General features: G+C 50.1%; 2 protein-coding genes and 2 long non-coding RNA genes across 14 annotated transcripts in view; 2 read left to right on the forward strand and 2 right to left on the reverse strand.

Moving 5' to 3' along the window:
* The first annotated feature begins 2,010 nt into the window (after positions 1–2,010).
* On the forward strand, positions 2,011–5,773 carry LOC107215557 (thaicobrin-like). 2 transcript variants are annotated; one of them, XM_015651817.3, is made up of 3 exons: positions 2,011–2,480; positions 2,568–2,714; positions 3,341–5,773. In XM_015651817.3, the coding sequence occupies exons 2-3, from the start codon at positions 2,702–2,704 to the stop codon at positions 3,859–3,861; spliced, it is 534 nt and encodes a 177-aa protein (XP_015507303.1). In that variant the 5' UTR covers positions 2,011–2,480; positions 2,568–2,701; the 3' UTR covers positions 3,862–5,773. The 2 variants fall into 2 exon arrangements, with proteins under 2 accessions (XP_015507303.1, XP_015507302.1); XM_015651816.3 differs by having other exon boundaries at positions 2,016–2,480; positions 2,597–2,714.
* Positions 5,774–7,350: 1,577 nt separating this feature from the next.
* Positions 7,351–27,048, reverse strand: part of MARCHF2 (membrane associated ring-CH-type finger 2) — a 33,721-nt gene continuing 14,023 nt past the window's right edge. For all 10 annotated transcript variants that reach the window (XM_015651814.2, XM_015651815.3, XM_015651802.3 and 7 more), the window contains 3 exons: positions 24,731–24,926; positions 12,853–13,062; positions 7,351–10,216 (listed from right to left, as the gene is read on the reverse strand). In XM_015651814.2, coding sequence (XP_015507300.1) covers positions 10,058–10,216; positions 12,853–13,062; positions 24,731–24,926 — 565 coding nt within the window. In that variant the 3' untranslated portion in view covers positions 7,351–10,057. The remainder of the gene's footprint in view (positions 10,217–12,852; positions 13,063–24,730; positions 24,927–27,048) is intronic.
* LOC117245571 lies at positions 14,913–18,042 on the forward strand. Its single transcript, XR_004500370.1, has 2 exons — positions 14,913–17,646; positions 17,735–18,042. It is a non-coding gene; the product is annotated as an uncharacterized LOC117245571 (long non-coding RNA).
* On the reverse strand, positions 18,063–22,976 carry LOC117245572. The gene is made up of 2 exons (XR_004500371.1): positions 20,967–22,976; positions 18,063–20,249 (listed from the first exon to the last, which is right to left on the reverse strand). It is a non-coding gene; the product is annotated as an uncharacterized LOC117245572 (long non-coding RNA).

Below are 27,048 nucleotides of genomic sequence, written 5' to 3' on the forward strand. Positions count from 1 at the left end.
TCAGACCCGGTCCCGGCCTTCTCGCGGCCACTTTCCCTGTTGGTGCAGTTCCGCTCACAGCCAGCAGGGGCGCTGTTGGCTCCCGGCCGGGCAGGGCAGGTGCGATGATTCCCCTGCAGCTGCAGGGGGCGCTGTGGCGCGAGCTCGGCCGCCTCTCCACACAGCAATGGCCAAAACGGGCCGCAGCAGGAACCGTGGAGCGGCAGCTGGAGCTGCAGGGATGAGCAAACTCCAGAGTAGCAAATGAAATGTAACAGAAACTCCACAGTTGTAGCATGAGCTGAGGAGCGTCCAGGCAGGCAGGGGTGCTGGGTTACAGTTGTCTGGAAAATTAATCCACAAACACCAGAGGTTTCTGTCCAAAAAGGAGACAGAGGAGTCCTTTTACTTTATTCAAATAAAGGAAGAGGCCGTGGGGCATTCCCCTGGGGTCTCTCAAATTTTTGGAGGGCGCAGCCTCCTTTTTATCCTAATTCCCGGCCGCTTGTCCCTTCTCTCCTTCCCCATAGGCTGAGGGACTTGAGAGGTACAGACTCCCTGGAAAGTCTAATATCTGAGACCCCCCCCTTCCCCAATGCATAACCCTCTTCTTAATTCTGAACTCTTGTGGAATTCGTAGTGTTTCCTCAGTGTCTTTTTCATCCTTCAGTGGAATCCATCCCATTGTTTCTGTTACCTCTCAGTGATAGTTTTATCTTATCAGCAGACCCACAGCTTGTTTGTAAATACAAACCCGTCATTCCTCTCAGTGTAGTGAAAACCTGGAGCAGTGGCAGAGAAGCGGCAGGGCTGGGCAGGAGCCGCCTGGCTCTGGAACACCACTTGGAGAGGCTCTCTTGGAGGCAGAGGGGTCTTGGGGATCCCGGGGTTTCCCCTGAGGCACCCGAGTACATGGTGAGGGTCCGTTGTTTGGTAAGGCAGATGTTAATAAGGTCCCAATACAAAGGCCGCCCTCAGGAGCGGAGTTTCACTCACGGTAGGAGGCAGCAGGAGATGGCATCCCGCAGTGGTGGCGAATTCTCCCCACGGTGACCGCAGCCTGCCTCTGATGTCGATAGCGAGAGAGCTAATGCCCCTTTCTGCTACACCAGATCTCTCTGCCCTTCCCAAGAGAATGCCCTCAGCTGCCTTAGCAGCCAACTGCACTCCTCCCCCTTCTCCTCGGCCATATCCTTTGTGTCTCTTAAGTATCGGTCGCTATTGTCTCTTAGCAATAAATCGGAGAAAACTCACTGAGAGAAAAAAAAAGGAAAAATCCTAACCACCACCATCAACAAAAGATAGCAGAAAGAAGTGTAATAATTGAACCTTGTAACTTAACTTACTGATGGGATCACAATTCCATGGGCATGGCTCCAGGGAAATCCAGCCTGCACAGGTGTGCAAATCTGGGTGTCCCAGACAATTGTGTGTGCCAAGGGAAGAATGTGAGTACTAAAGCCATGTGGAGTGGAAGGACTGGGGGAGGACAAGGTGTCAGACAAACCAAAAAGGTGCAAAAGGAGCTGGTCATGGGTAAAGTGGAACTAGTCAGTGAGCTTGGCCAAGGCAGCCAAGCTCCAGGCAGGGATTTCAGGCAGGTAGAGGGTTCACACAGGTGTCTACAAAGCCACCTGGCAGCAGCTGCCCTTGCATTCTGCTTTATTTGTGCTTAGCTGGTGCCTTCCAGAGTGATGTGACACAGAAGAGTGGAATGCCTTGTGTTCCCTGGGACTGGGAATAAGGCCATCGTCCCTCGACACATGAAGAGTTGTCTGGAGAACAGAGAGGTGGTGAGATACAAAGCCCAACACATGCTGTTCCCCATTTACCAGTTGAGCAGTCAAGGTGGCACATGCCCCACAAACATCTCCACTTTGAGCCCATGCAGCAGGACAAAACTGGGCAAACAGCCAGGACAGGAGCCAGACCTCCCCTTTTCACAGAATGCAACCTTGACATGCAGAGCATGGGCCACTGCTCTGCATCTGGTGTCCCCAGGTGCCATCCCAAAGGGCTGGAGATGCCTGTGGTGCCATGGCCCAGGAGGTCTCTGAGCGTCCTGCACAGGGAGATACAGACTCCTCCAGCACTCAGGGGCTCTTATCACCCACCTGCAGCTGGGCCAAGGGAGCAGAGATGTAGTAGACCCTGTGATGTAAACAGGACTGGGCACTGCAAGAACAGGAGGAATTGCCAAATTGGATGAGGTGTTGGATGAGGTCCCACGTGGGCTGGCAGCTTCAGGGCATAGCAGGTCATTGCCCAGAGGAGGGGAGGTGGAAGCTCAGTGGGGTGGTACCCAGACAGACTCCCAGCTCTGTCCTCCAGGCCATCCAGCCCCCTGGACTGTGCCCTGCTCACACAAACAAACGGGAAATATTGGGCAAGCTCAGTCCAGCCCTGAGCAGATGAGGGGATCAGAGGAGTGAGGAGCAGACTGAAGACCTTCCAAGCCATCCCAAACCTGCTTTCCTGGAGCCAATCTGCAGGCTGAACAGGTCTGTTAGCCTTTTTAGACTGGCTGTCTAAAAAGTACTGGATGCTGTGACCCTTCCATTATTTCTTCTCTGCTTTATCATCTTCAGCCCTTGTGTCTTGCAATTCCCACTTTCAGAAGTGAATCCTGTTTCCTCTGCTGTTGATTGACTGTGGTGTGCTGGATTGATGTGCTGGCATCCAGGATGGAGAAAGTGAGACCCTGATTGATGAGGTGAAGGACATGAGTGGAAGAGGTGAGTTTTCAGAAGGGGAGGAAGGAATTTCTTTCTCTGTTGAGAAGAAAATGCATCCTGCTTTTGCTGTGGGACAACTATTGGAGGTCAAAACACTGGACCTTGTCCCCAGAGTAGACTTTTCATGGGTTGGGACTTGGTGGCTGCAATACTCCCAGCTGAACTCTTGGTGCTTCTCTGTAGACCCAGCTCTAGCACCAAAGGCTCCTGAGCTGAAATCCTTGGCCCTCTCCATTGCTTACAGAAAGAGATGTAGATTTGGGGCCATGGGTAATGGGTCTCAGAGTAACATCTACCATGGCTGGCACTGGTTTGTGCCCTGATCTGCCTGTTCTCCTCTTTCAGCACCAGAGACACCCCAGCTCAGGTCCAGGTGGCTGTACTTCAGGTGTGCACCCACCCATTCAGGTGCCTCCTCCTCCAGGAAACTGAGGTCCTCTTGGCCAGGATGTGTGCAGGCCCCTGGGGCAAGGACAGGATTGGGGCAGCAGGGAGCCAGGGACAGTCCAGCTAGGGGGGGTTTTCACACTGCAGGGAAAAGGAACTCACCCTGTCCCTTCTCTTGCTGGGGTGGGTGCAGCCCCAGGGCTGCCTGTTCTGAGCAGCTTCTCCTCCTCTGTCCCCAGCTGATGTGACTCTGGACCCAGACACCGCCAATCCCTTCCTCATTCTGGCCAGTGACCAGCGAGGGGTTGGACGGGGGGATGAGTGGACCTTGCTGCCAAACAACCCGGAGCGGTTTGATACGGAGCCATGTGTGCTGGGCAGCCAGGGCTTTGCTGCGGGGAGACACTGCTGGGAGGTGGAGGTGGTCAAGGCAGGGGACTGGTGGGCTGTGGGAGTGGCCCAGGAGTCTGTCAAGAGGAAGGGGGTCCTCAGTTTTACGCCCCAGGAGGGGATCTGGGCTGTGGGGCAGTGGTTTGGACAGTACCATGCTTTCAGTGATCCTGATTGGACCCCCCTGCACCTTACCTGCCACCCCAGGGCCATCCAGGTCTGCCTGGACTTCACAGACAAGCAGGTGACTTTTGCTGATGCTGAGAGTGAAGCCCCAATCTTTGCTTTCTGCTTGGCATCATGTGCTGGGGAGAGGCTGCGCCCGTGGCTCTGGGTGGGGATGGACTCATGGCTCAAGCTGTGCCCCTGACAGGGAGGGAAATTGGGGGGGAAGGGGAGAGATTGGAAAGGCGAATGTCATCACCTTGAGATTGGTGCTGGGAACTGAGAGGGTCGTGCATCCTGCTGGCTTCTCCTCACATGGATCCTCTGGCCACCAAGGGGAGGACTGGCAGGTCATGGAGCTGGATGCCAAAACAGAGCCTCCTTCAATCCCCCACCCCTCAGCTGGGACTGCAGGGACAACAGGGAGCACAGAGACTCGGTGCAGGGAGGAGCTTGATGCCTGGTGTTCCCATGGGAGGGACCACCACTGAGTGCCAGGGCACTGCAGAGCTGCTCTGTACGAGGCCTTGGAAAATACAGCAGAGTCCAGCTCCTCCAAGAGTGCTGGAGTAGTGCCCTGCCTCTGGCTTTTTTCAATTAAGTTAAAAAACCCCAAACACAGCTGGATACTCATGATAACACTTATCTTCCCCACGCACCCAGAGCCTCTCCTTGCCTGATGTGCACCAAGCACATTTCTTGCAGCAGAGCACTGGTAGCAGTGCAGGAGCAGCAGTTATGGGCAGCCCAGAAAGGAAAGCACAGTGCTGAGCTGTGTCTGAAATCCACAGGAGAGGCAATTTCCACACATCTGCCATTTTCTGATCTTGCCCCATCAAAGTCCCACCTCACAGGATCCTGCTAAATTCTATCATTAGGAGAGGAGAAGGTGGATGTAGATGAAGGGGGACATTGCTGGGTCCAGCCTAGATTTCATCTCCAAACACTTTTCTGGTTGGACCTTCTTTAGTGCCACCTCAGTTGTCACCGTTGTGGTGACATCTGGACACAGGCAACAGTATTGGTCTTCCTTCTCTACTCCAGGAGCTGCAAGGAGTTGCAGCACTGGGTCAAGCCCAGGTATCTGCCCCCTAAGCCTCTTCCACTGTGGTAGCACCAAGACTAGGGAAACCCAGGGATCTCTGTTCCCAGTGAGGTACTTCCTACTCTCCATGGACAGAAGCCTCAGACTGTCTTGGTTTTGCTTGGGATAGAGTTAACTTTCTTCTTAGTAGCTGGCACAGTGCTGGGTTTGGGATTTAGGGTGACAATAATAGTGACAGGAACAACCAAACCATCAGTCATGTGGTGTTTACCCAAGCCAAGAACTTTCCAGTGTGTCATTCTCAGCCAGGAAGGAGCTGCACAAGAAGCCAGGAGAAGCTCAGCCAGGACAGCTGACCTGAACTGTCCAGAGGGATATTCCACACCACAGGACGTCTTGCCCAGTGTGTGAACTGGGGGAGCTGCCTGGAAGGGGCCAATCACTGCTGGGGGACAGGCTGGGCACAGATCAGTGGGTGGTGAGCAACTGTATTGGGCATCACTTGTTCCACTTGGGGTTTGTATTTTTTTTTTCATTACAATTATTATTATCATTATGAATATTATGTACTACTTTGTCTCAATTATTAAACTGTTTTTATTTCAAATAGAAGGTGTTTTTTTCCTCCCCCCCTCCCCTATCCTCCTTGGAGGGTGGTGTGTGACTGTGCAGTGTTGTCAGCTGGGGTTACACCATGACAGAGGTTCATAGCAGAAGGCTGGTGTAAGGAGACAGCAGATAGTTAGTTCTGTATTTTGTCTTTTGTAATGCAAAACACCCCAAAAGACTTGTGCTGTGTATTTAGGGACACCTACCTCAATCAGAAGAAAATCCTTTCTCAAAGCCAGCTCAGTCCCTCAGACTGGAGAACAGTTGGGTTTTCAACAGATTGGTGTCTGGGAATTTCCTCACTGGAATTTTGTGGTTTGGAGGAGGCAGATTTTGTGCTTTTTTGTGTTTTGTTTTTGATATGCCCCCCAAAAATGTAATTTTGAAAAATCAGCTCTCTGGGAGCTGAGTTGTGTAATTGCAGCATTTGTGTGAGAAATAAACAATTTCATGCAGAATTGCACTGCAAAGACTCAGGAGAGTTTAAATTCAGCTCTCATGTGCTAGAGATCTCTGCATGCCAGAGCCACAATGGGTAGGTAGGAAGGCTTAAGGAACACCAGGGTCCTTGAGCAAGGCTGGACTCACATGGGCTCTGAGTGGTTTTGGGATGACAGTGGGGGCCAGGAGTGGGAACAGACAGCACATCACAGCAGTGACTGCTGCCTCCTTAACTGGTGCCTGGACATGGAGGCCACAGAGCAATTCCCAAGCTCCCAAAGCCCTTGGTCCACAGCAGGGTGTGATCAGACCCCTGGAACCCTCCTGCTCCCACAGAAAAAGGGTGCAGGACTGGGCAGTGGGGGCACCCCAATGAACATGCTCTTCTCAGCATTGGTCTGTCGACATGCTCCAAACAAAGCCTGCCTGGATTTGGCACATCAGCCATGCAACTGTGACTGAACACCCTTCCCATGAAACTGTTTCCTTTTCCCCATTGCCCCCTTTCTCTGGGACATCTGCTCTTTTTACACTGTTCTTGCTATTGCAGATGCTGTTTTTTCTCTCACCCACCCTGTCAGATTGCCGTGTGGCATCACAGTTTTATTTTAAAGGACTGGCTGAGCCAACCAGGGCATTCCCTTTTTTAAAACCTTTTTTTTTTTTTTTTTTTAAGATAAACAAGTCCAGAAAACCCTTGATTTGACAGCTTACCCAGGAAACTCATCCAAAGTCTTGCCCAAGGCTAAAGCCTTGTCCAGGGCCTTGGAAATGCATCCAACTTTGATTGTTGCAGTGCTTTGAGTGGCACTTTAAATGAGCAGCTTCACAATTTCCAACCCCTTACTGCAAGTATGGTGTGACCAGCTTTGCAACACAGATCCAGGGCCGGGGGCCAAGGGTGCAGGGGATGTTGGGCCTCCTCACTGCCCCACAGAACAGGAAACGATGGCTGCCCAAGTCTCTGCCCCAAGGTTCCATGCTCTACAGCCCTTGCCACGGTGCTGGCCCTGGATGACTCTCAGAGCCAGTTGGTAGTGAGCACTCAGAGCAAGGCTCCTGCCCTGCAGCTAGCTGCCAGCAGCTTTTGCACACTTGGGCACAGCTCACAGCCTGGACACAGCATGAACACAGACACAGCTCTGACTCAGACGCACTCGAACACAGCTGGACACACCCCACCATGACCCAAGCAAGGGCGTGGGTTTGCAGACATGTCCACATCTCCCACAGCCCTGGAGCAAGGGGCTGGGCTGGAGGGTGGTGGGCAGGCCTGGGTCACATAACTCACAGGAGCAGCATCAGGAGCCTCTGTGGGGTGGCATCATGGCAGCACCAGGGCTTCCCCATGCAGCCCCAAACACATCCCCGGCCCAGCCAGGGGCCAAAGGACTCTTGACTTGGCCCAAACATTATCGCAAGCTTCTGTACACTGACAGGGAACTGCCCAGAAATGACAAAAGCCCTGGGTTTTGTCCAACTTTGAAACCTTCTGCTGGGGCCCTGGGGGCTGGCCAAGGCAGCTGCCCCAGGCAGGAGGTACCAGGCTGCTCTCAGGGAGGCAACCCTGGCTTCCTCCAATAACAACACAACAGCCCAAAGTTTGTCGCACTTTTATTTACATCATTGCACAGCCCGTTTCCCCAGAATGCACTGGAATTGGTGGGTCAGACACCGATTGCCCACATCCATGAGCTTAACATCTCCTCTGGGAAGGAGGACAAGACTCAAAGAGTCACTATTAGATCTTACAGGGGCACATGCAACAACTCCCATTATTTGCAATGACAATAAAGCCAAGGATGCTGAGTGCAGCTGCAGCCATACAGGGCTGGGCCCCCACTGCCTCAGCCAGGGGCTTCTGGCTTTCACAGTTGCATTTTTGGATTGACAGTGGGTTTCTTAACTGGAACACTGGCTCCATTAAGTCCTTAGCCTGAGGATGTGCTGTGGGAGAGAGCATTCCTCATCACCTGCCAGAATTTGGTGCATTGTGGGGCCAAGCTCCTGGGAGGCAGCCAGGGCTGGGAAGGTTCAACCATCTCCCCTCCCCCATTTTTCTTCATTGGTGATGTCCTGGTGACAAGGGGGCTGTTGGGAAGGGGCTGAAGGAAGGGGCACCCAGGACAAGGCACAGAGCAGTGGTGCAGAGCCTGCTGCCATGGAAGGGGTGTGCAGAGCAGGGAGCGCCTGTGTGGGAATGGGATGGGACTGGAGCAAGGACTGGGACTGGAGCTGGGCTGCAGCAGCTTCTCCACCAAGAGTACCAGGAGCAGAGTAATCCCTGCATGAGTGCATGACTTGGAAAAGGGCAGACACCCATGAGTGTGTGGAAGAAGGGAAGGGACAGTCAGATGGCTGACTAAGAAGATGTGGAGCGGAGATGTGAAGCCTGGCTGTAGCAGAGGACATTCACCCCGCAGTCACACCAGTCCCTCACACCTGAAATAGAGACTAGTTCAGAGCAGCCCCCAGGGCACAGAGAGGCTGCTGCAAGATGTATCAGGGTATCCCCAAGCTGCACCAGAACCCCGGGAGAGGAGATAAGAGGTGAGGATATAGACACCAGGGCCCAGGGCTGAGCAATCCTGTTGGGGAAGATGGCACACAGGTCGCTGCTGCTCAGGCCACTTCCAGTTCAGTAACTTCCAGTTCAGGGTGAGGAACACATAAGGAAACACATCCTGCTTTGCAGCTAGAGAGGAGGAGGAGGTGCTTTGAATTCAGGAAATTACAGATGTCCATCTTGCAGGGCATTGCACTGATCCACTCGCTTTCAGCAAAGGGGCACAGGGACATAGTGCATGACCACCACACAGGCCCCTCAGAACCTGCCTCCTGCCTGCTCTCTACCCTCACCACCATGGAGCCAGAGCCCAGGCTCCAGCAAAGCACCTGCACACACCTCTGGAGCACTTGGCAATGCAGTGTCACTGCCAGCATCCTCGGCCTGTGCCACTCAGGAGGCTCAGGAAAGCTCAGCACCAGGTACAAGCACTGTCTGGCAGGGTGAGGAGGTGGCAGAGGCAAGGACCAAAACCAAACCAGGGGGACTCTTGGCAGAGGGGGCACTCCAAGACAGAGGGCTTTGAGAGCTGCATGTGCTGGAAATGCAGGTGAAAGGAGGAGGAGGAGGAGGAACACTGGCCCCACAGGACAAGGGACCCAGAGCCTGTTCTCTGGGAATCAGCAAACTGGGGGAGTTTCACTAGAGGATACAACAGGCAGGCAGCGCTACCAGGGATAAATCCAATCCCAGCAGCTCCTCTGGAATGTGCAAATAAAGCGCAGAGACAGCCAAGAGCACCTGCATCCTGCCAGCACTGCAGGGCATGGCCTGTCCCCTAAGGTACGTGTGAAACTGATGCTACGGGAGGTCCAGCCTCAAGGTGGCAAAAGGACATCAGCAAACAGAGACTCCAACTCCCACCTTCTGGGTTCAGAAAAGCTCCTTTCTCAATCTTTTCAAAGCAAAAGGCAATGGTGGGTTTAGCTAGTATGGAGCCATCTCTCCCCACCCTTGCATCCTCCATCTACCTTTGCCAGACAGACCAAGGGCTGAGTGCATCGGAGTCCTGGGGATGAGCCAGGATCTCAAGGAAAGCATTTTGTGAGATCATGTCTGCACCGGAAAAGATTCTCTCACTCTGAAACTGAATTTGAAATTCTCAAAATTACAGTACTTTACAATACAAAATGTCTCCATTCGGTATTACGTCATTTTACTCCTTCTGGGATTATAATAATTATTAAAAACACTCAACTTTCTAGAAAGGACAGAACACCACAAAAGAGACTAAAGAGTAACAGGAAGGCTGCTGCAGTATATCAAAACCAATTTAGTGCAAAGGAGAAGGGGACTTTCAAGAATGGTTGATGAAGTGTTCTTCATATGCTCATTTGGAGAAAAGGCATTGATTTAACCTCTGAATGAGATCAGGTTACCAGCTTCTATCCTGAAGCTTAGAACATCAACACAAAAGGATTGAAACACAATATGCATGGCCATTAAAAAATAATATTATGTATAGATATATATATATATAGAGAGAGGGAGATGTTTTCCACATATGGTATTTCGTTATAGGAAAGTGTCCCTGCAGACAGGCATTTTCTGCCATCAGGCTCTTTTGGGCCATTTCACACACAGATGTTGATTATGTGTCTCTTTGCCAAGGTCTAAAGCATGTGCTGAGCACAGAGTCCCTTTGGGTGGGATGATTGTTTTCCAGTGCCCCCACAGCAGCCACATTCCCTGGGCCTGTGGGGACACTCAAGCCTCCACCTTGGCCGGCTGCGGGATGGCTCAGACAGTGGTCTCATCCGCGGTCTTCTTCATGAGCTTGGCGGAGAGGAGGGAGTGGGGCATGGGGTGAGGGCTCCGCGAGGCTGGGATCATCAGGCGGACTTTCTGGTTGGTCCTTCGCCACTCCGAGTACAGCTGGCAGTGGTAGCGGAACGAGACCTGGCGGGCGAGAACGCGGCGCTCTGTCACCAACCCCTGCCACTCGTGACACAGCACACACAGGGACAGCCCAATGCCAGCACCCCTCTGCCTCTGGGGACCTCTTATCCCGAGGCAAGGGAGACAGCACTGACCTCGGCTCAGTTTGGGGCACTCCACGTCCCCAGCCTCTGACAAGCAATGAATCCCTTCCTGGTGACACCAGGCTGAGTGGGGCACAGACAAAGGGGCCTTCTGGGCAGCAGCAGCAGAGTGGAACGGGGTTGGCTCAGCTGGGTTTAGGTCCAGACTGGTGAAATCTGGTGGGAATGAGCTATAACGCATCCAGCCTCAGGCTGCAGCCGGCATGCTGGGTGAGCAAAACAAGGGTCTGAATCCAACCAGCCTCCTCCCATCTCACAGATCCCAAGGGACCTTCTTAGACCTGCACAAAACCCTTCCCTCCTTTGTCTGAAACAAGAGGACAGCAGCTGGACTCGTTTTTTCCTGATAACCATGTGGCGAGGGAGACTTGCTTACCCGGAGGGGGACGGGGAGGATGTGAAGGCCAGAGGGACCCAGAGCGGCCCAGCAGAGAAAGGAGCTGGCCCTGCAGTTTCAGAGCAGCCCTGCGAGGGGAGCTTCAAGCTCAGCTTAAATACCGAATCCAGTCAGCCACTGATCTAAATCAGGCTTTCTTACAGGAAGCGTTTAGTTGGCAACTAGGACATACCAGGAAGTGCATCTGACACAGAAAACTCAGTAAAACTATTACTTCTGGATGGGTCTGTGACACATTTTATGAGAAATGAAGCTGTGTCATTGTGGCACTGAGGTAGTTGAGCTTACTGAGCTGTGCACACCCCTCCTTCCTGCTGCAGAGGGACTGTGGCAATAAGAACTGTTCACTGACAAACAGTCCCAGAGTTCAGAGAATGGGGAGCTGATGGTGGAAACCTCACAGAAGGCTCCTGTTCCTCACGAAGATGCTGCAGGCTTGGCTACAGCCTCTCTCACAACCCTCACACTGGTTACAGCCATGAACCTCCTCCCACACATCAGCCCCTTGTAATGCAAAGCCCAGGGTTGAATGAGCTGAGTATGAATAAAGGGGCTTCACCTAATGCCTTCCTCTGCTCGAGGAAAAGTGAAGCACAGCAGAATTAGAGCCATTTTAGTACGGACTTGTTACTGCACAAACATTTTTCCACTTCCTCCAGGTTTCCAGCTCCTCCCCACCAATCCTGAGAGAAGATGGAAACACTTCCTCTAAAGGTTTCCAATTTTAGCTTGGCTTCCTACGGAAACAAGCTTCATGCAGGAACACACAGCACCTTCCTCCATGGCTCCCATGCTAGGAGTGGCTCCAGCTTTGCCCCCAGGCACTCTTGTCCCCAGAGCATGGGCTGCTGCAATACCCACTCATCCTGCCCTGGCTCCCAGGTCGGTGGAGGAGAGTTGTAAGGAATGTCCAGCCCCAGGGGAAGGGGTTACTCTGAGAAATTGGAACAGGAGACAAGAAGGAAATGGACTGGGGAATTGCTGTATCTATTAGAGGGCTGCCAGCTTTTTGGGGTCCCACTATTTCTCCTGCATCAAGTGCACTTCTTCACTTCCCAAAATGGTATTTCTCTGCAAGCAGTTGGAAAAGGGCATTGAAAGGGCATGAGCACACACAAGGCTTGTAACAGGGGAGCCAACATCAAGATAGAAACCCAGAAGTCCACTCAGCAACACAAGACAAAAAAAGTGAATGGGAAACAGAGGGAAGTCCCTGGCCTGGCAGCCCCCGGGCCCTGGAGAGGAGCCAGGCAGCCCCACTGATCCTCTGCTTGTGCCACACCCAAACCCACATTCCCTGTCTTGCTCTTCTTGGCTCCCTGCAAGCTATAAACTCCTCATCCCCTAATTCAGCACATCCAGAGATGCCAAACAAGGCATCAGCAGTAAGCTCTCTCCCAGCACAGATCAATTCAACACCCAGACTGGCTCAAGTGCAAGTTCTCAGCAATCCCCAGTGCCCCCCACGAAGCAGTGGGCCAGTGTGGGCTGGCTACCAAGCCTTGACTTAGGGCCAACTACACAACCCAGCATCAGAGAAGCCAGAGTTTTCCCCAGGGCCAGAGAGCTCCTTCTACAGACCTTAAAAATACTGCGTAGGATTTTGTTTAGTTGTGGCCAGAGACCCCCTCGAAGGCCAGTCTGCATGCCAGCTGGGCACAGCCACTCTGTGCTGAGCAGCAAAAGCACAGAGGGATATGGTGGTAAATTATTTAGGAGTCAAATGTATTCCATATTTTACTTTTCCTCTGCACCGCCCAGTTTGTTTCTTCTTGAACCACAGATGGGCCACTGCCTGACCCAGTCCCAAGCCCTTCCCACCCAGCCCCAGCCCTATCCCAGCTCCAGCACATCTGTGCCAGATACGTGACACTTGGGGAACACTGTGACAGTCTGGAAAGCAGATGACCAGGAAGTGGTTTTCCATTCTCAGCAACAACTTTAGCAGCTTACACATGAAGATACTTTCAAGTGGAAGAGCCCAAGATGTTGTCACACAGGGAGGCAGAAATAGCAGGTGGCACTGATGAGGTGTGAGCCAGTACTTCCAGCTCCTGTCTGAGCAGGAACCTAGCACCCTAGCAGCTGGCACTTACCAGTGTCCAAAGGACGTAGATGGTGAAAAGTGCTATAGTGAGTGCTATGAGTCCGATGGCCTCCAGTCGGCTGTTGAATTGCAAGTGGTCCTGGGCCCCTCGCAGACACAGCCAGCCCGAGATGGCTGCCAGGGGAGTGATGAACAGGAAACACACCATGTCACAGAACAGGGTCCTCTTCTCATTGCGGGGCCCAGGGTCCTTCAGCCACTGCGGAAAGGATGGGAGAAGGGCATCAGTCTGGGACAGGCAGTGCATACAGCGGGTGGGCAGAGCTCTCACCTGCACCGTGCAGTCTGGGTGGACCTGCCTGACCCACAGAAACCTTCTCCAAAATGGAACCAGAGAGTGTCAAGTCTAGGTTTAACAACTAAAAAGGGAAATGGAAGGAAGAGCTGAAGAATGTGTACAGGGGAAGGCAGTCATGAATACAGAAGCTCCTGGGCTTCTGTAGTGAAGTAGTGAGGAGCAGGCACTGCAGGATGTCATTTCAGTAAAGCCTAGCTTAATATGGATCTGACAGGTCTTGAACTGAGGTTTAACAGAAACAGACCCAGGACTCTTAAACTGGTGAAGGGGCTGTGGGAAACAGGGGCACTAGGGTCTGCAGCAAGGCCAAGCTTTAAGAGCATCTGTCCCAAATCTAGCCCTCAGGTTCTTTTGGGAGAATCACAGCATTTTAGAGTTTCACAGGAAATCCCCAAATGTTTCCTTCTTTTGGGAATCCTGACTTGCTTTCAGCGCGGGTTCATTTTAGATACTTAACCTCAGCAACAGCAATTGTTCTGTTTTCCTGGGATTATGCTATTTTCAGCCTTTCATTTCCTTTTTTAGAATAGCAAGAAGCTGTGGTTCCTAAACATACCAAACTATTACAGCACATCTTTACTGGAATCTGTATGTGCTGGCCTGCAGATTCTTCCTTCATTTCCTCACAAAGATGACTGCCTCATTCAGGATTTTTTAAATGTTGTTTTTAAGTAAAACCTCGAGAATATTATTGAAAAGGCACAGGCAGAGCAGGGAAGAGACTATCGGGTTCTGGGCTGTCAGGCCAATCCAGTACTCCAGACTTGGACTATGGGGCGTGCTCTGGAACAGACAGCTTGGGAAGGGACCCATCTGGAAACTCCACACACAAAGCTCCTTTCCTACTCCAAACCACCATTTAAGGAGCAATATGGAAGTGGTAGTGGTAGGTATGCAAGAAATTAGTAAGACCTCAGCACAGGTAACCTGAGGACATGGCTGGCCAGGGGCACACAGAGAGAGCAGGCCCAGAGGGAAGCAGGGCAGGTGGCACATAGGTACATGCAGATTTAACTGCAGCAGTGATGTTCAGTGAGACAGAGCAAGAGGGCAAGAATGGGACTGGAAAAAAAGCTAACTTTTGTGGAAATGGTAAGAGAAGGGGGAGCAGGCAAACCTGGGCATGGAATAGGTGGGAACTGGGCTGGTTAGAGCCACAGAGGTTCTGCAACACCTGGGATGGGACACTGAGCTGGCCATGAGCAGAGGACAGGATGCTGCAGTGACAGGTATGAGCCTGGCCAGGAATTTCAGCTGGGAGGACTCATACCCACAGTATTTTAGGGATGTGACCTGAATCATCTGAACACTTGCTGTCTGTGGTAACAGTCAAGGAACTTTCATTGATTCTAAATCCATTTGGGAGCATGAATTGATGGGCAGTCAGCCAGAAGAAAATCTCAAAGAACCACAGAATCATTAAGACTGGAAAAGACTTTCAAGGTCATCAAGTCCAACCATCAACCCAGAACCACCTCCAAACCATGCCCTCAAAGTCATCCACACATTTTTTGAACATTTCAAGGGATGGTGGCTCCATGACTGTCCTGGCAGCCTGTTCCAATGCCTGACAACCCTTTTGATGAAGAAATTTTCCCAATACCCAACCTAAACCTCTCCTGGGACACCTCGAGGCCTTTTCCTCTCATCCTGTCCCTTGTTCCCTGGGAGCAGAGCCTGACCCCCACTTGGCTGCATTTTCCTGTCAGGGAGCTGTGCAGAGCCAGAAGGCTCCCTCTGAGCCTCCTCCAGGCTGAACCCCCACAGCTGCTCCTGGTGTTCCAGACCCCTCCCCAGCTGTTGCCCTTCTCTGGACACACTCCAGTGCCTCAGTGTCTTTCTTGGACTAAGGAGCCACCCCAGGATTTGAGGTGGGGCCTCACCAGTGCCCACCACAGGGAGATGGTCACAGCCTTGGTCCTGCTGGCCACAGTATGCCTTGTATAGATCAGGTGTCATTGGCCTCCTTGGCCATTGGCTTGTGTGCAGCCACTGCTGACCAGCACTACCAGGTCCTTCTCCACCTGGCAGCTTTCAGAGCAGGCAGAACTGTTATTTGGACAGGAGCTGGGAAAAGGGAGGCAGACCTGCAGGTCCCCCCCTTGTATGGCTCTGCAGAGGAATCAGTGTGATGAGCTGCATGAGGATAATAAAGACCACACATGCAGTCTGAGCAGTCCTGGGAGGAAGTGAGGGTGGACAGCAACTCACTGGCACAGGAAAGCTGCTCCCATACACAGCACCTCCTGGGCAGCCTCAGCACTCAAACCCAGCCACGTGCCAGGCTCTCCCCAGTCCAAGCAGGACACGGCTGTCTAGTGACACAGCACTCAGAAGAGTGTCAAATGACCCCATATGGACCAAGTTCCCTCTAGCAGCAAGCCCAGAGCACCCCATTCACTGCAACAGGACATACTGGGGCACTTTTGAGCATTTTTTGAAGCTCAGGCAGATAGGTATTTTACTACATCTTTATTTATATTCCTTGTGACTTTTGAAACTCCTTCCTCCTCCCCAAGATGGGAGACAAACATACAAAGGCAGGAAGCAAATTAATTTCCTTTTGAAGTAGTTGATTTACTTAGCCAATATGGACTGACACAGTAACAAAATAGAACACAATAAGCCACTCTAAGGGTGCAGAATTTCTGGGACAGCAACACACTGGTGTGTATGGGACTTGAAATAAATTTTGCAAACAATCCATAAAGTAGTCAGGAAGACTAGACATTTTTTCTAGGGAAAACTAACAAGTAAGCATGGGAAAACAACAAAAGCACAAGTTGGTCTTCTTACAGCAGCTTCCACACTGCAATAATGTCTGAGACTGAAAGGAAAGAGGCAGAGGTGGCTACTTGCTGCCAACTGGGCTATGAGCTGAGTCCTAGATCCTGCTTGAAACAACTTCTCTCTGCTTGTGTGACAGAATTCTGGGTACAACCATACTTCTTTGTCCTCCAGCACAATCCTGAGGCTTTTCCAGATACTGGGATCAGCAGGGTTGTGGAAGGGAGCTCATTTCTTAGAGCCACACCAGGGCTATGGGATGATGAGAAGCTGAGCTTTGGGTGCTGCAGTGCCCGTGAAGCCATGAAGATTGGTAAGCCCAGGTGATGGAAGGCAGGAGGGGAGTAGGCAGTAAAAGGCACCAGGACATCATCATTTTGGCTTCCTCTGGAAGCCAAAAGCAGAACTCAAAGCATATCAAAACAGTCTCTCAGCCTGTCCATCCCAGCACCTGCTGCTCCAAATATCTCAAAGCTGGGCTGTACTCTGCCCCTTGGCACCTAGGGGAGTGGACAGAAGAGGGACTCTCCCAGCAGTACTCAGCACCTTGCAGTCTGTCTGGGGGCTTGTAAATGGGTGTTTTAAAAATTAGCTTTCATTGATTCTTACAGCTGACTTACCCTGGCATGGCTGTAACGTGGTGTGTCCACGGCCATGCGGTGTCAGCCCATTTCACAAGCACACCCCATGCAGCACTGGAGGGACCAGCACTCTCCAGCCAGCACATGCTCATATCTCTCCCTGCCATGCACCTGGACCACTCGCTCTAGTGGGCCTGAGTCAGAACCAGTGTGACTTGCCAGTCTCAGCAGCTGACCCTGCCAGAGTTCCCTATGTGTTTCACTGCTACAGCATGTTGTCAAGCCATAGCACCACAAAAATATTTAGCTGCATTACAAAACATCCCACATGCTTTCTGCCCACCAAGCAATTACCCTATGGCTTCTCAGGTGCCTGTTGATTTTCCTTCCACTGCTGACATGGTGCCTGACTATAAAAGCCAGAAAAAAACTACATAAACTTGGTCACAACAGCACTATTAGCCCTGTCCCTGTCCTGAGAAATGTGCTGAATCAAAAAAATACAGATGAGCAACTTCAGATGACCAACTCTCACATCCCTTCTCTGGGCCTGCACCAAAACCTTTCTGCAGGCCATCAAGCTCCATAGGCAGCCCTAGCAGTATGGTCCTATTTCCTTCACCAAGGTGGGAAGGGATATTTTCTGACAGAGTACCCAGAATTCAGGAAGCCAAGACCCAGAAATGCCCCTAGCCCTGCAAGTAGTTAAATGCTGCAGCACAAAGCTCCCCCTCCTCATCCTCCTTTCCACAACTACCAATGCTCCAAAAACCTCTACAAACCAAATCTCTCCTTGTATGGGCATGAAAGCTTTCCCTACAGCCTCAGCTGCTAGGAAATACAGGGCTCTGAGCTGCCCCAAGAGATTCAGGAGCATTAGAAATGACGGACAGGAGAGAACAGACCCAAGCAGTGCTGCAGGTCACTGAGACAGTTTCCTCCAGAGCAGCATGTGCTTCCATAGCTGGTGGAACCATGGCAAATGCCACAACACAACACAAGCCAATACAGGATCACAGCACTGCCAGCAGCTGTACCTCAGAGAAAGCTCACTGGTCTTCTGGATGAGCACAGCACAGCCACAGCCAGGGCTGGACAAAGTGGTAAAGATGGACAGGTAAGGAAGACTAGTGCTGGTGAGTACCAGGAGTGCAGGGGTGAAGTATTTCTCATTTTGGCCCCAAACAGACCATTGCTTTATGCAGAGCAGTGTCCAGGACTGCACAGAGAAGCACCAAGAGGATCTCATGGTGGACCTGTGACCAGCATCTCCAGGGACATCTCTGCAGTGCTTCCCACAGCCACAGAGGTGCAGGAGACTCAGGAGACGAAGCAGAAGGACTTCACATGATAGACCCATGGGAGGTGTCCCCTACTCTAGTGTGACCCGCAGTTAAGCAGCTCCTCAGAGAATTTCAAAGACATTTTGTTGCATGTGACATTGTGTTTGAAAGTTGTACTTTCAAGAGACAAAAAAAAAATCCACTCACAAAAAATATCCAGTTTGAGCAAATCAAAAGTATTAGCAATCACTGAAAAGTAATCATCTTTAATAAAAATTGCACCATAAACTCCAAGAAAAACAGTAGGAGCAAAAAACTGTCAGGTTCCTGAACACCACAGCCCCTTGGAAGGAGGAGCTGTTTTGAGGAGGCACAGGAGCACACCAGAATCACTAAAGCAGCCCATTTATAAATTAAGCTGTTAAAACACACATTGATAGAAAACATCAGCACTAAAGACATGGAAGCAGAATTTTCTTGGGACTCCCTGACAAGATTTGCTTGCAAGGACAGAAACAGGGAAATAGAAGGTGTGGCTGGACTGCTCCAACAATGACTGATTCACTAGAGAAATCTTTTTTTGAATTAGTGAGATGTCTTAAGTGAGTTTTGCCTTAGCAAAGGTACTAAATGCTTGCAGAAGCATTATGATCAAGTCCTGCATTATACTTGTTAGCTTCCACTATGAGGGTGTTTTCATTTTCAACTTCCCAGTAATTTCAGCAAAGCCACAGCCTTTGGTCTCTGCAGTTTGTGTCCTCTCTCAGAGCAGAGACCTGAAACCTCCTGGCTCCTCTCCCTGGTATTTACATGATGTGTGAACAAAAATACACCCTTCCTCTAGAGTATGGAGTGATCTTTGCTGGGACTAAACAGCTGCTGCTCTGACACCTGCCTGACCTGCAAGCCCAGGACATTTCCGCAGAGACCTGCGCTGGTCTGCACAGACTTGACCCTCTGAAATCAAAGCTGGCTCACAGCAGGGGCAGATGGCCCAAACAGGAGTCTTTAGCCTGCCAAGGTGGTGCTTCTCTTCAGCTCACTGAGAATCATTCAGAGGGGACAAAATTAACACTACCTTGAAGCTAAAACACTATACAAGCAGTTAATGAACTGAAGAGAGAAATGAGAGGATGGGTGCCACAACAAAACATACAAAACATGGCAGCCATGGAAAGGAAATACTTTTGCTGGTAACCTGGGAAAATAAAAACGGGCAGGAGTGCACTCAGGTACACCAATACAGACTAAGGCACACACCCACCTCCCTCTCTGTGGGCAGTGAGCTGCAGCCAGGGAGAAGGCCAGGAGGTGTGCAGAAGGGCTTGTGGCTCTAGAAACACAGCCCCACTGTCACCCTTGGTAAAGCTTTCTGGAAATACACAACACATCCAAAACACTCCCAAACGCCTCCATCCATGCAGTTCTTCCTGAAATACCAAAGGACAAAGTATCTCCAGCAGGAAGACTACTTTGCAACAGAAAATAGGTTTGTGATGGATTTTGCCCCAGACCAAAGAGAAGAGTTTATGTGGAAGGGAGAACATTAAGGACAGAAGTAAGGGAGACAATATTTTGACTCGTACACAAGTTGCCTGCAACACCACTTATCCTGGTTCTCCTACAGCCACGAAGAGGCAGGCTGCTCCAGACAACTTGACACATCCTAACTTAGCCTTCTAAGGAGGCAGGAATTAATTGATCACAAGAGGTATTCCCTTCTCTCCATACACTACATAGGACTTTAAAGAACAAGGTCTGGCTGAGGCACATTTAAGGCATGAAACATTAGAACAAATAAACTCAGTCATGCCTAGAGAACTGTATAACCACCTGTGGAGAAAGCTTTTCTTGGAGAAAGAGCTGTCTAGGCTGCAGCAATCCTTCAGGTCCAAAGGCCTGTGCTCCTCCATCTACCATCCTCTGGACAGCAAAGGTAGAGATACTCCCTGAAGAAGAATCCTGGGCAGTAACTAGGCATTCCCTGTGCATGATATTACTAGAACAAAGAGGAAAGTACTTCCACCAGGAAAGCTGTGTCTGCTGCAACTTACACTTGAAACACTTCATTTAAATATCAAATGCCAAAATCTTCCAGGGAACGCAGTAAGTATTTTGCCCTTTTTTGACTATGCCAGCCATGCTGGCTAGAGTGTCTCAGAGTCAGATCACTTTCCCTGTAAACATATGGAAGTCCATTAAATTAACAATCATATAGGAAAATCAAGTATTGGAAAACTATCCCTCTTCCAAGGCTTGGCCATTTTGTTCTCTGCTGGGGACATGCTCCTCACTCAAGAACGCTGGTCTTGTGCTGGAGACCACTTCAGACCCAAGCAGAAGCCATTCTGTCCTCTCACAGCAAAGGCAGCAGCATCCTGCACTTCTGGCTACAAAACTCTCCACCCAGGGCTGCAGGTCAATTCTCCATCTCCACCTGCAGGTGGTAAAAACATGCCCCCACTCAGCCCAGTAATCTCACAGCCTGACAGTTTTCAAAAGCCTTTCATGTTTTTGGGGTTTTTTTTAGTTTTTGACCAGATTCTTCGTTTAAAAAATAGCTCAGCTAGGCTGAACTGCAGGAGTCATTTCCCCCACACCCATGGGCCAGCCTGTGGTTACCAGAGGTGGCTCTGGGCTCAGGTGAGTTCCCCACTCCAGGTTCAGAGAGCAGACACACTGCTCAACACATTGTTACTGTTTTTACACTGAACAGACCACAACATAAATCAATGGCTGCTTAAAGAAAATAAAAACAACTCTATCAACAAATTATCTTTAGTCCATACTGGACTAAGTTGACACCTTTCCTCTGTAAAGGGGGATGCAAAATTCAATTACTGTTTGTGAAGTGCTTGGATGTTACAGTAATAAGAACCCCAGAGAAGCTCATGAGAAAATTAATAGTTTGGTCTTGGTGAGCAGGGACACAGAAGGATTAACACAGTTAGCTAGTGACCATTTTCCATCTGTGCACTGCTTCTGGAAGACACAGCCTGTGACAATGAAGACCACACTGTAACACAGATAGACAAAAGGCCTGAAGTTTTTTTAAAAACTAAGGCAATTTTGGTCATGACATTTCCTGACTTCCAAGAAATCAGGAAGTTTACACAGAAGCATTTCAACTTGGCCATGTACCCCCAGCACTCACCAAAATGTCTCCTGCAGCCCAAAATCAGCCTCAGGCCCTCTCCTTCTGCAGGATCTCAAAAACACAAGGACAAAGCCAGTTCTTAATGAAGCTGATGGTCCCTTCCCAGAGATCAGCTGTGCTGACCAGTGACTGCCACAGCCACTATGGGCAGCTCTAAGTTTCCCTAGGCTGGAAAGGCAGCACATGGCAGAACCTCGTGCAAGAGCTGCTTTCTCCTCAGAGGCCAGCAGCAGCAGGTACCATGCTATCAAATTCCCTTGCGGCCAGGTGACAGCGAAAGAGAGCTAGAATGCTTAGATAGCCTTTCATACATGGAACAGACCCTTCTGCCATGCAGCATGCTCCTGCATCATCCCTAGTCCTAGTCTCCACCCATTTATCCTCTGTTCTTAATTTCTATTTTGATTTCATAGCTTCACTTGGTGAGCAGTGGATTATTAGCAGGGCTCCTCAACAGCACACTCATTACAAACATCATTTCCCCCAAAGTTTCAAAACACTCCCACCCCTCCTCACAATCAAGAGGCAGAGAACTTCCCAGATAAGGCAGCTGTGGGAACTGCGACATTTTTAAATTACTAAGCAGCCTCCAGCACTCTTCTCAGAAAAAGATGAACAACTTGGAGATGATGCTTCCCAAAAGTATTTGGTGAAGGGCTGCAGCCCAACCGGGTATGAGGATGAGATTGCACCAGACTGCAGGCAGAGTATTAGTGGAAAGTGCCAGCCAGCTGGCCAAGGGGTTATCAGCTCCTTCCAAAGGGCTTTGCACTTAGGGCAGAGCCTTTGCTACCAGCCAGAGCTTCCCAAAGTGGTCACACTTGGTCAGTTGACCTCTAAGCCCCGGCAAATCTCACAGGATGAAGTATACTCACTGTCATTGCCTCTGCCCAGCACAGACTGAAGTGGTGCAGGAGCTCAGAGTGGCTGAAGTAGCTCCCAAGGAAAATGAGAAACTGAACTCCAGGTCACTTTCCTCAGACTCCAGGCAAGAATCAGAGCGTTTATAGCACAGTGGAAGTAATAAAACAAAACCAGGTGATCTTTCCAGCCAGGTGAGCCATTTTGCTCTAGCAGGAGCCCTCCAGCCATGGTGTGCCAGGCACAGAGCACATGGGCTGATGAGCTCAAGGTGCTGTGCAGGGCCCCAGCACACTGGAGTGCTGCAGCCCCAGCACACACTGCTGATAACTGCACCCACCACACTCCATTGCCTGGAATCCAGCCTCTTTTCAACCTTCTGGCCTAAAGAGGGGCAAGAGCATCCTGCTGCCATGAGCTGTATTAAGCCAGGCTATGTGCTGCTTTCCAAGCCAGGGAAAACCTCACTGCCCTGAGCTGCTAGCAAGGGAACTGCTTTGGGGCTGTACCATGAAGGAAAGCTGCATGTTAGGCTCTGCTTTGCAGCAGGGATCACTCCCACCATCTACCTGCTGACTTTTGATCAGGTGCTTACCAGCCTAAGGCACTTCAGGCAAGCTGTTCCCCAGCAGACACCACAACAGAGTACATAATCCCCTCCAGTCTGCTCACAGACAGTCCCTAAAGTAACAAATCACTGGAATCCCAAAGCCTTTGCCAGCTGGCAGTAATGGCTGAAGGAGACCATTCCTCTCTGAAATCACAGTGGCAGTTCTCCTATGTTTGAGTTCATTAAATGCTGCCCACCCATCACCTCTCAGCACTCACAATTTCTTTGTTGATTACCATACTCCTTACAGGCTCTAGTCCAGAAGGGCTTTTCACAAATTTCAACAGGAATTAAAATTGATTATCCTGGAATGCTCATTCACCCACACTGGAGTACAGACAAGACTTTTCTGTCCCACTCTCCCACCAAGCTCCTCATGCCAGATGGAGGCACAGAGTTGGTGTCACAGGAAAAGCTCCAATACACACTGGCTCTTATTTCAGTGTGCTGTTTTCTAAGCCTATGCTTGTTATGAGATGCCACAGCATCGTGAAAGATGGCTAAACACACTCCCATGTGTTTGTTTCTGGACAGGAATATTTTCCCAGCTCTTCAGCTAAAACATCTGAGACTTGTACTCACAGCTTGGCCTGCATAAGCCTTAACAAGATCACTGCCCCTGGGCTTGCCTGCACTGTGTTCTCAAAGCCAAGACACAGCCCTTCCTAAATGTTTTGAAGCAGTGTTTTGCAGCCTCTGAAACAACCATTTGAGAGATACTGGCCAAAGTGCCATTTATATGTTTGAGCAGCTAGGAGAGAAGCAGTAAGACCCCAACAGCAGTAACCACTGAGGTACTGCTCATACAAATTACTGTGCTAGATACATGGTTTGGGTTAGCACTGTAGGCTAAAGCCTCCTCCTGTTAGGAACTGTCAAGTCCACGACAGTCAGCTGTAAGTTAAACAGTCATTAAAACTTAATATCCATTTTGCAAACTGAAGCTTGAATGCTTCCCCAGTTGGAGGACTCTCCTCCACTCCAAGGTTCACTAGGAGGACATGAGAGTGTGAGAAAAAGAGCTGGAGACTGTGGAAAGGAGGAGGGGACAAATACTGCTTCCAGAGGGAGGCGGGAAGAGAAAAGAAGCAACCTCTGGAACTGATGGGAACGGAAACAGAAATGTGAAAAGCAACTTAGAATTCCAATTGCAACTCAGTTTTGACCTAACTGATGGGGTAGGGGGAAGGAGAGAGTGAACAAAAGCAGTCACCACTACAAATCTGAAATAACCCTGCCTCCACACACACTCTGTAGGCAGGCAGCAACAAATCTCCAACAGCTGACAGGTAACAGGGGTCTATTGCTAAGAATCAGCTCCCAGACCTCCCACTGCTGATGACTGCAGGAATGTGGGGCTCCCAGAATTGTTAACTGTAAATGCCCAGCTGCAGAGTGACGCTTCTCTCCAGTCACACAGTGTGTTGAAGGAAACCCCAAGCCAAGCTGACACAGGAGAGCTCACACAATTGCAGACATATTAAACCAATCTTCTAAAACAAATCCTTAAGCCTTTTGTATTGTACCCCACTGGTTTACTTATTCCTCTTTCGGGGATGTACACTCAAACCCTGAGGTAAGACAATGGCCTGGTCCATGCTGCTTTTGTTGCCAGAACTAAAAAAACCAACCCACCAGCCAGTGCCTGCGCTGTATGTTCCAGCTCTGGGAGGCTGATGGACTGATCTCCCTATGGCCAATACAGAGAGGAACATGACCAGCTGAGTCCTGTCCTGTTTTCTCCTTCAACTGGGAAGAGCACAGAGCAGCAAGAAGGAGCAAGGCCTAAAGGCTTTGAAGTACGCATCAATATTAGTCATGGGAAGACAGGTCTTTTACAAACAGTATCACCACATCTCACTTTTCAGAACAGAACATGACGAAGGAAGGCACATGCAAGAGAGCTGCACTAATCCAACACTGAGATAAGATTAAAATCAGCAGCAAATAAAGAGAATATTTATGAGAACTTTATATTTCAGTCAGTCATGTTGTGACATCTGCATTTTGATGCTCAGGCATTAAAGCACAGCCACAAGCACAGTGCTTGCCACTGGAAGGTGGCACATGGGCAGGTCACAGGTAGGAGCTGCCCCAAACACCACTACTGCATGTTTGCAACTACATCCCTTGGTCTGACAAGGGATTTGATCTCTCCAAATAAACTCTTCTTTGTGAGTACAAAGGTACTGCACGGAGGAGGAGACAGCAGGAATTACAACAATAGGGCAATTAGACATTTCCTCTCAAATTATATGGAAATAAAAATGAAACAGAAAGAAAATGGTACCTCTGTCAAGGGTCTTGGTCTTCTTTCTACAACAAATTCTGTGTGGCAGAGCTCACAGTAACTTGTGTTGGAGGAGGATAACCATTTTTCCAGGCAGCTCTTGTGCACGGTGCCCAGTGTTCCTGTGCAGTCACATGGGGAAAGCAGTCCCTCCCCATTTCCACCTTCATGACAGATTCGACAGATGGGACCATCACTAAAGAGGCAGAACAAGAGACAAACAGAATGAAATCACAGTCAGAGCAGGCAGAACAACACAGCCACAGGGTCTGGTCCCACCAAGTCCCAGAAAGACCCATGAACAGCAGGCAGTGCGTGGCACAGCAAGCCAGGAGCCTGCTGCAGTCAAGAAACAAGTTCAGGGGACCATGGAGGTGCCCAGGACAATTTAGATAATTTAAAATCTGGAAGACCCGTAACAACAAGAGAAGATGGCACATCAGCCTGGCCCCAGAAGCAACTGCAGTTCATGTTCCACAGTCTTCTGTTCTGCTCACAGTGGGTAGGGCTAATACTGGACCCAATACCAAGTCTGAAGCACTCATGCAAATCCAGAAGCCCAAAGCAAAGCCAAATGACCCACAGTAGTCACAGTATGCCCCAGCCACCTGCAGCCACTCAAGAGGCTGGCAATCAGGTCACATTTACCAGAACACCTACCCACCCTCAGCCCACCTTGGCTCTGCAGCCTAGGCTGAGCAGGAACTGCACAAGGAACAGCATTATGTCAAGACATAACTGAACTGACCCTGGAAGTTCATCTCTCCAAGAACATAACAAATTTCACAGCAAGCAGGCACCCAGACCAAGGTCTCCAGCATACAAACCCTCTGCCCATCGCTGCACAGTAGCTTTCCAGCATCCCATGGGCACACCCTCTGCAGTATTCAGCCTTGGTGGCTGCAGAAATGCTTTGGTACTTCAGGAACTACACCTCCTTGGCCACAGCTTCCAGCTACAGAATCTCAGAGACCCAGAGACACCCACCAAAGAAAGTAACAAACACTTTCAGAGACACTTGAAACCTTCCCTGCAGGAGGCCTGAGCTGCTCATCACACTCAAAACATCCATCTGTTCCAAGATACTCCTCACACCTTCAGCTGGCACCACTGACTGTGAACAATTAGTGCTACACCTTTCACTAGACCAGCTTGCTCAAAGTCCCAGCCAACCTGGCCTGGAGCACTTACAGGGATAGAGCATTCCAGCTGGCATCCCAAGGCACAGGTTTCTTAGCAGCCCTGTGCGACATACACCAGCCCCATGATGAGGATCCCTGGGAAGCCCTAGATGGCTCTGGACACCAAAGTTCGCTGTTCTCAGTAGTTCAATTCATCTCTTCAGCAGTCATCAATCACTGAAATCATTTAAGAATAAAATGCTGGAGAGCAGAGGCCCAGGGCAGGACTGCCTTCCCTGGACCATGGGAACCAGGCCCTCACTAGTTATCTTACTTCCCAACTTCCAAAGAGCCATTTCTTACACACAGTTTTCCTCTTACATCCAAAGCTGCCCAGATTTGGGGGTGTGAGAGAAGGTGAAAAAGGACCAGGTTTATTTCAAAGACCCTATTGTAGGTCCTCTTGAAATCCAGGTGAGCAGTATCAGGTATCACGTTTTTTCTAGATACCGCTGACAGAACAAAAGCCACACTGAACCCATATCATAGTTCACACTCCACTGCTATTTTGACTTCAAAAAACCCCTCCTGACTGCAGAAGTTTGTGGGATTGCAACACAACAGTCAGAGCAAGCACTTAGCAATCTTCAAAAGAAGCAGCGCCACTTTAATTAGTTTGCACAGAAAGCAAGAGAGAGGCACAGTTGAAGGAAAATGAACACACTGGGGAAAACGGTTAGTGGGACATGAAGGCAAGAGAAGAGCCAGCAAGGAAGCGTGTGTCAGCTCACTAAAGGAGAAGCAAGATTCCTCTCTGTGGGCCACAGGAGATCTCTACCCCTTTCAGTTCAATATTTAGCTGGTTTCATCCCAATTGGACTTTTACTCATATTTAGGACTGTGAAGCAAATTACACCCAATGTAAACCATTCCCTTCTCTCTGCCAAACATCACTGGTAAACCACTAACCCATTTTCTCTCCTCCTTTTTGCATGCCTCTTACTGAGGGGACTTCTCCAGCCAAGACAATCCCTGCTAAAGGTGCAACAGGAGTCTGGGGAGGTGGTGGAATCTTCCTCCTCAGAAATCCTGGAAACTACATCAGACAACAAGACTCTGAGCAGGCTTGCTCTAAAAGGAGGCTGGAGCAGGCATGCTACAGAATTTTGTTCCAATTCAAATTATTTGATGATTCTG

The sequence above is a fragment of the Parus major genome, chromosome 28, assembly GCF_001522545.3.
Source record: "Parus major isolate Abel chromosome 28, Parus_major1.1, whole genome shotgun sequence".
NCBI classification, from domain to species: Eukaryota; Metazoa; Chordata; class Aves; order Passeriformes; family Paridae; genus Parus; species Parus major.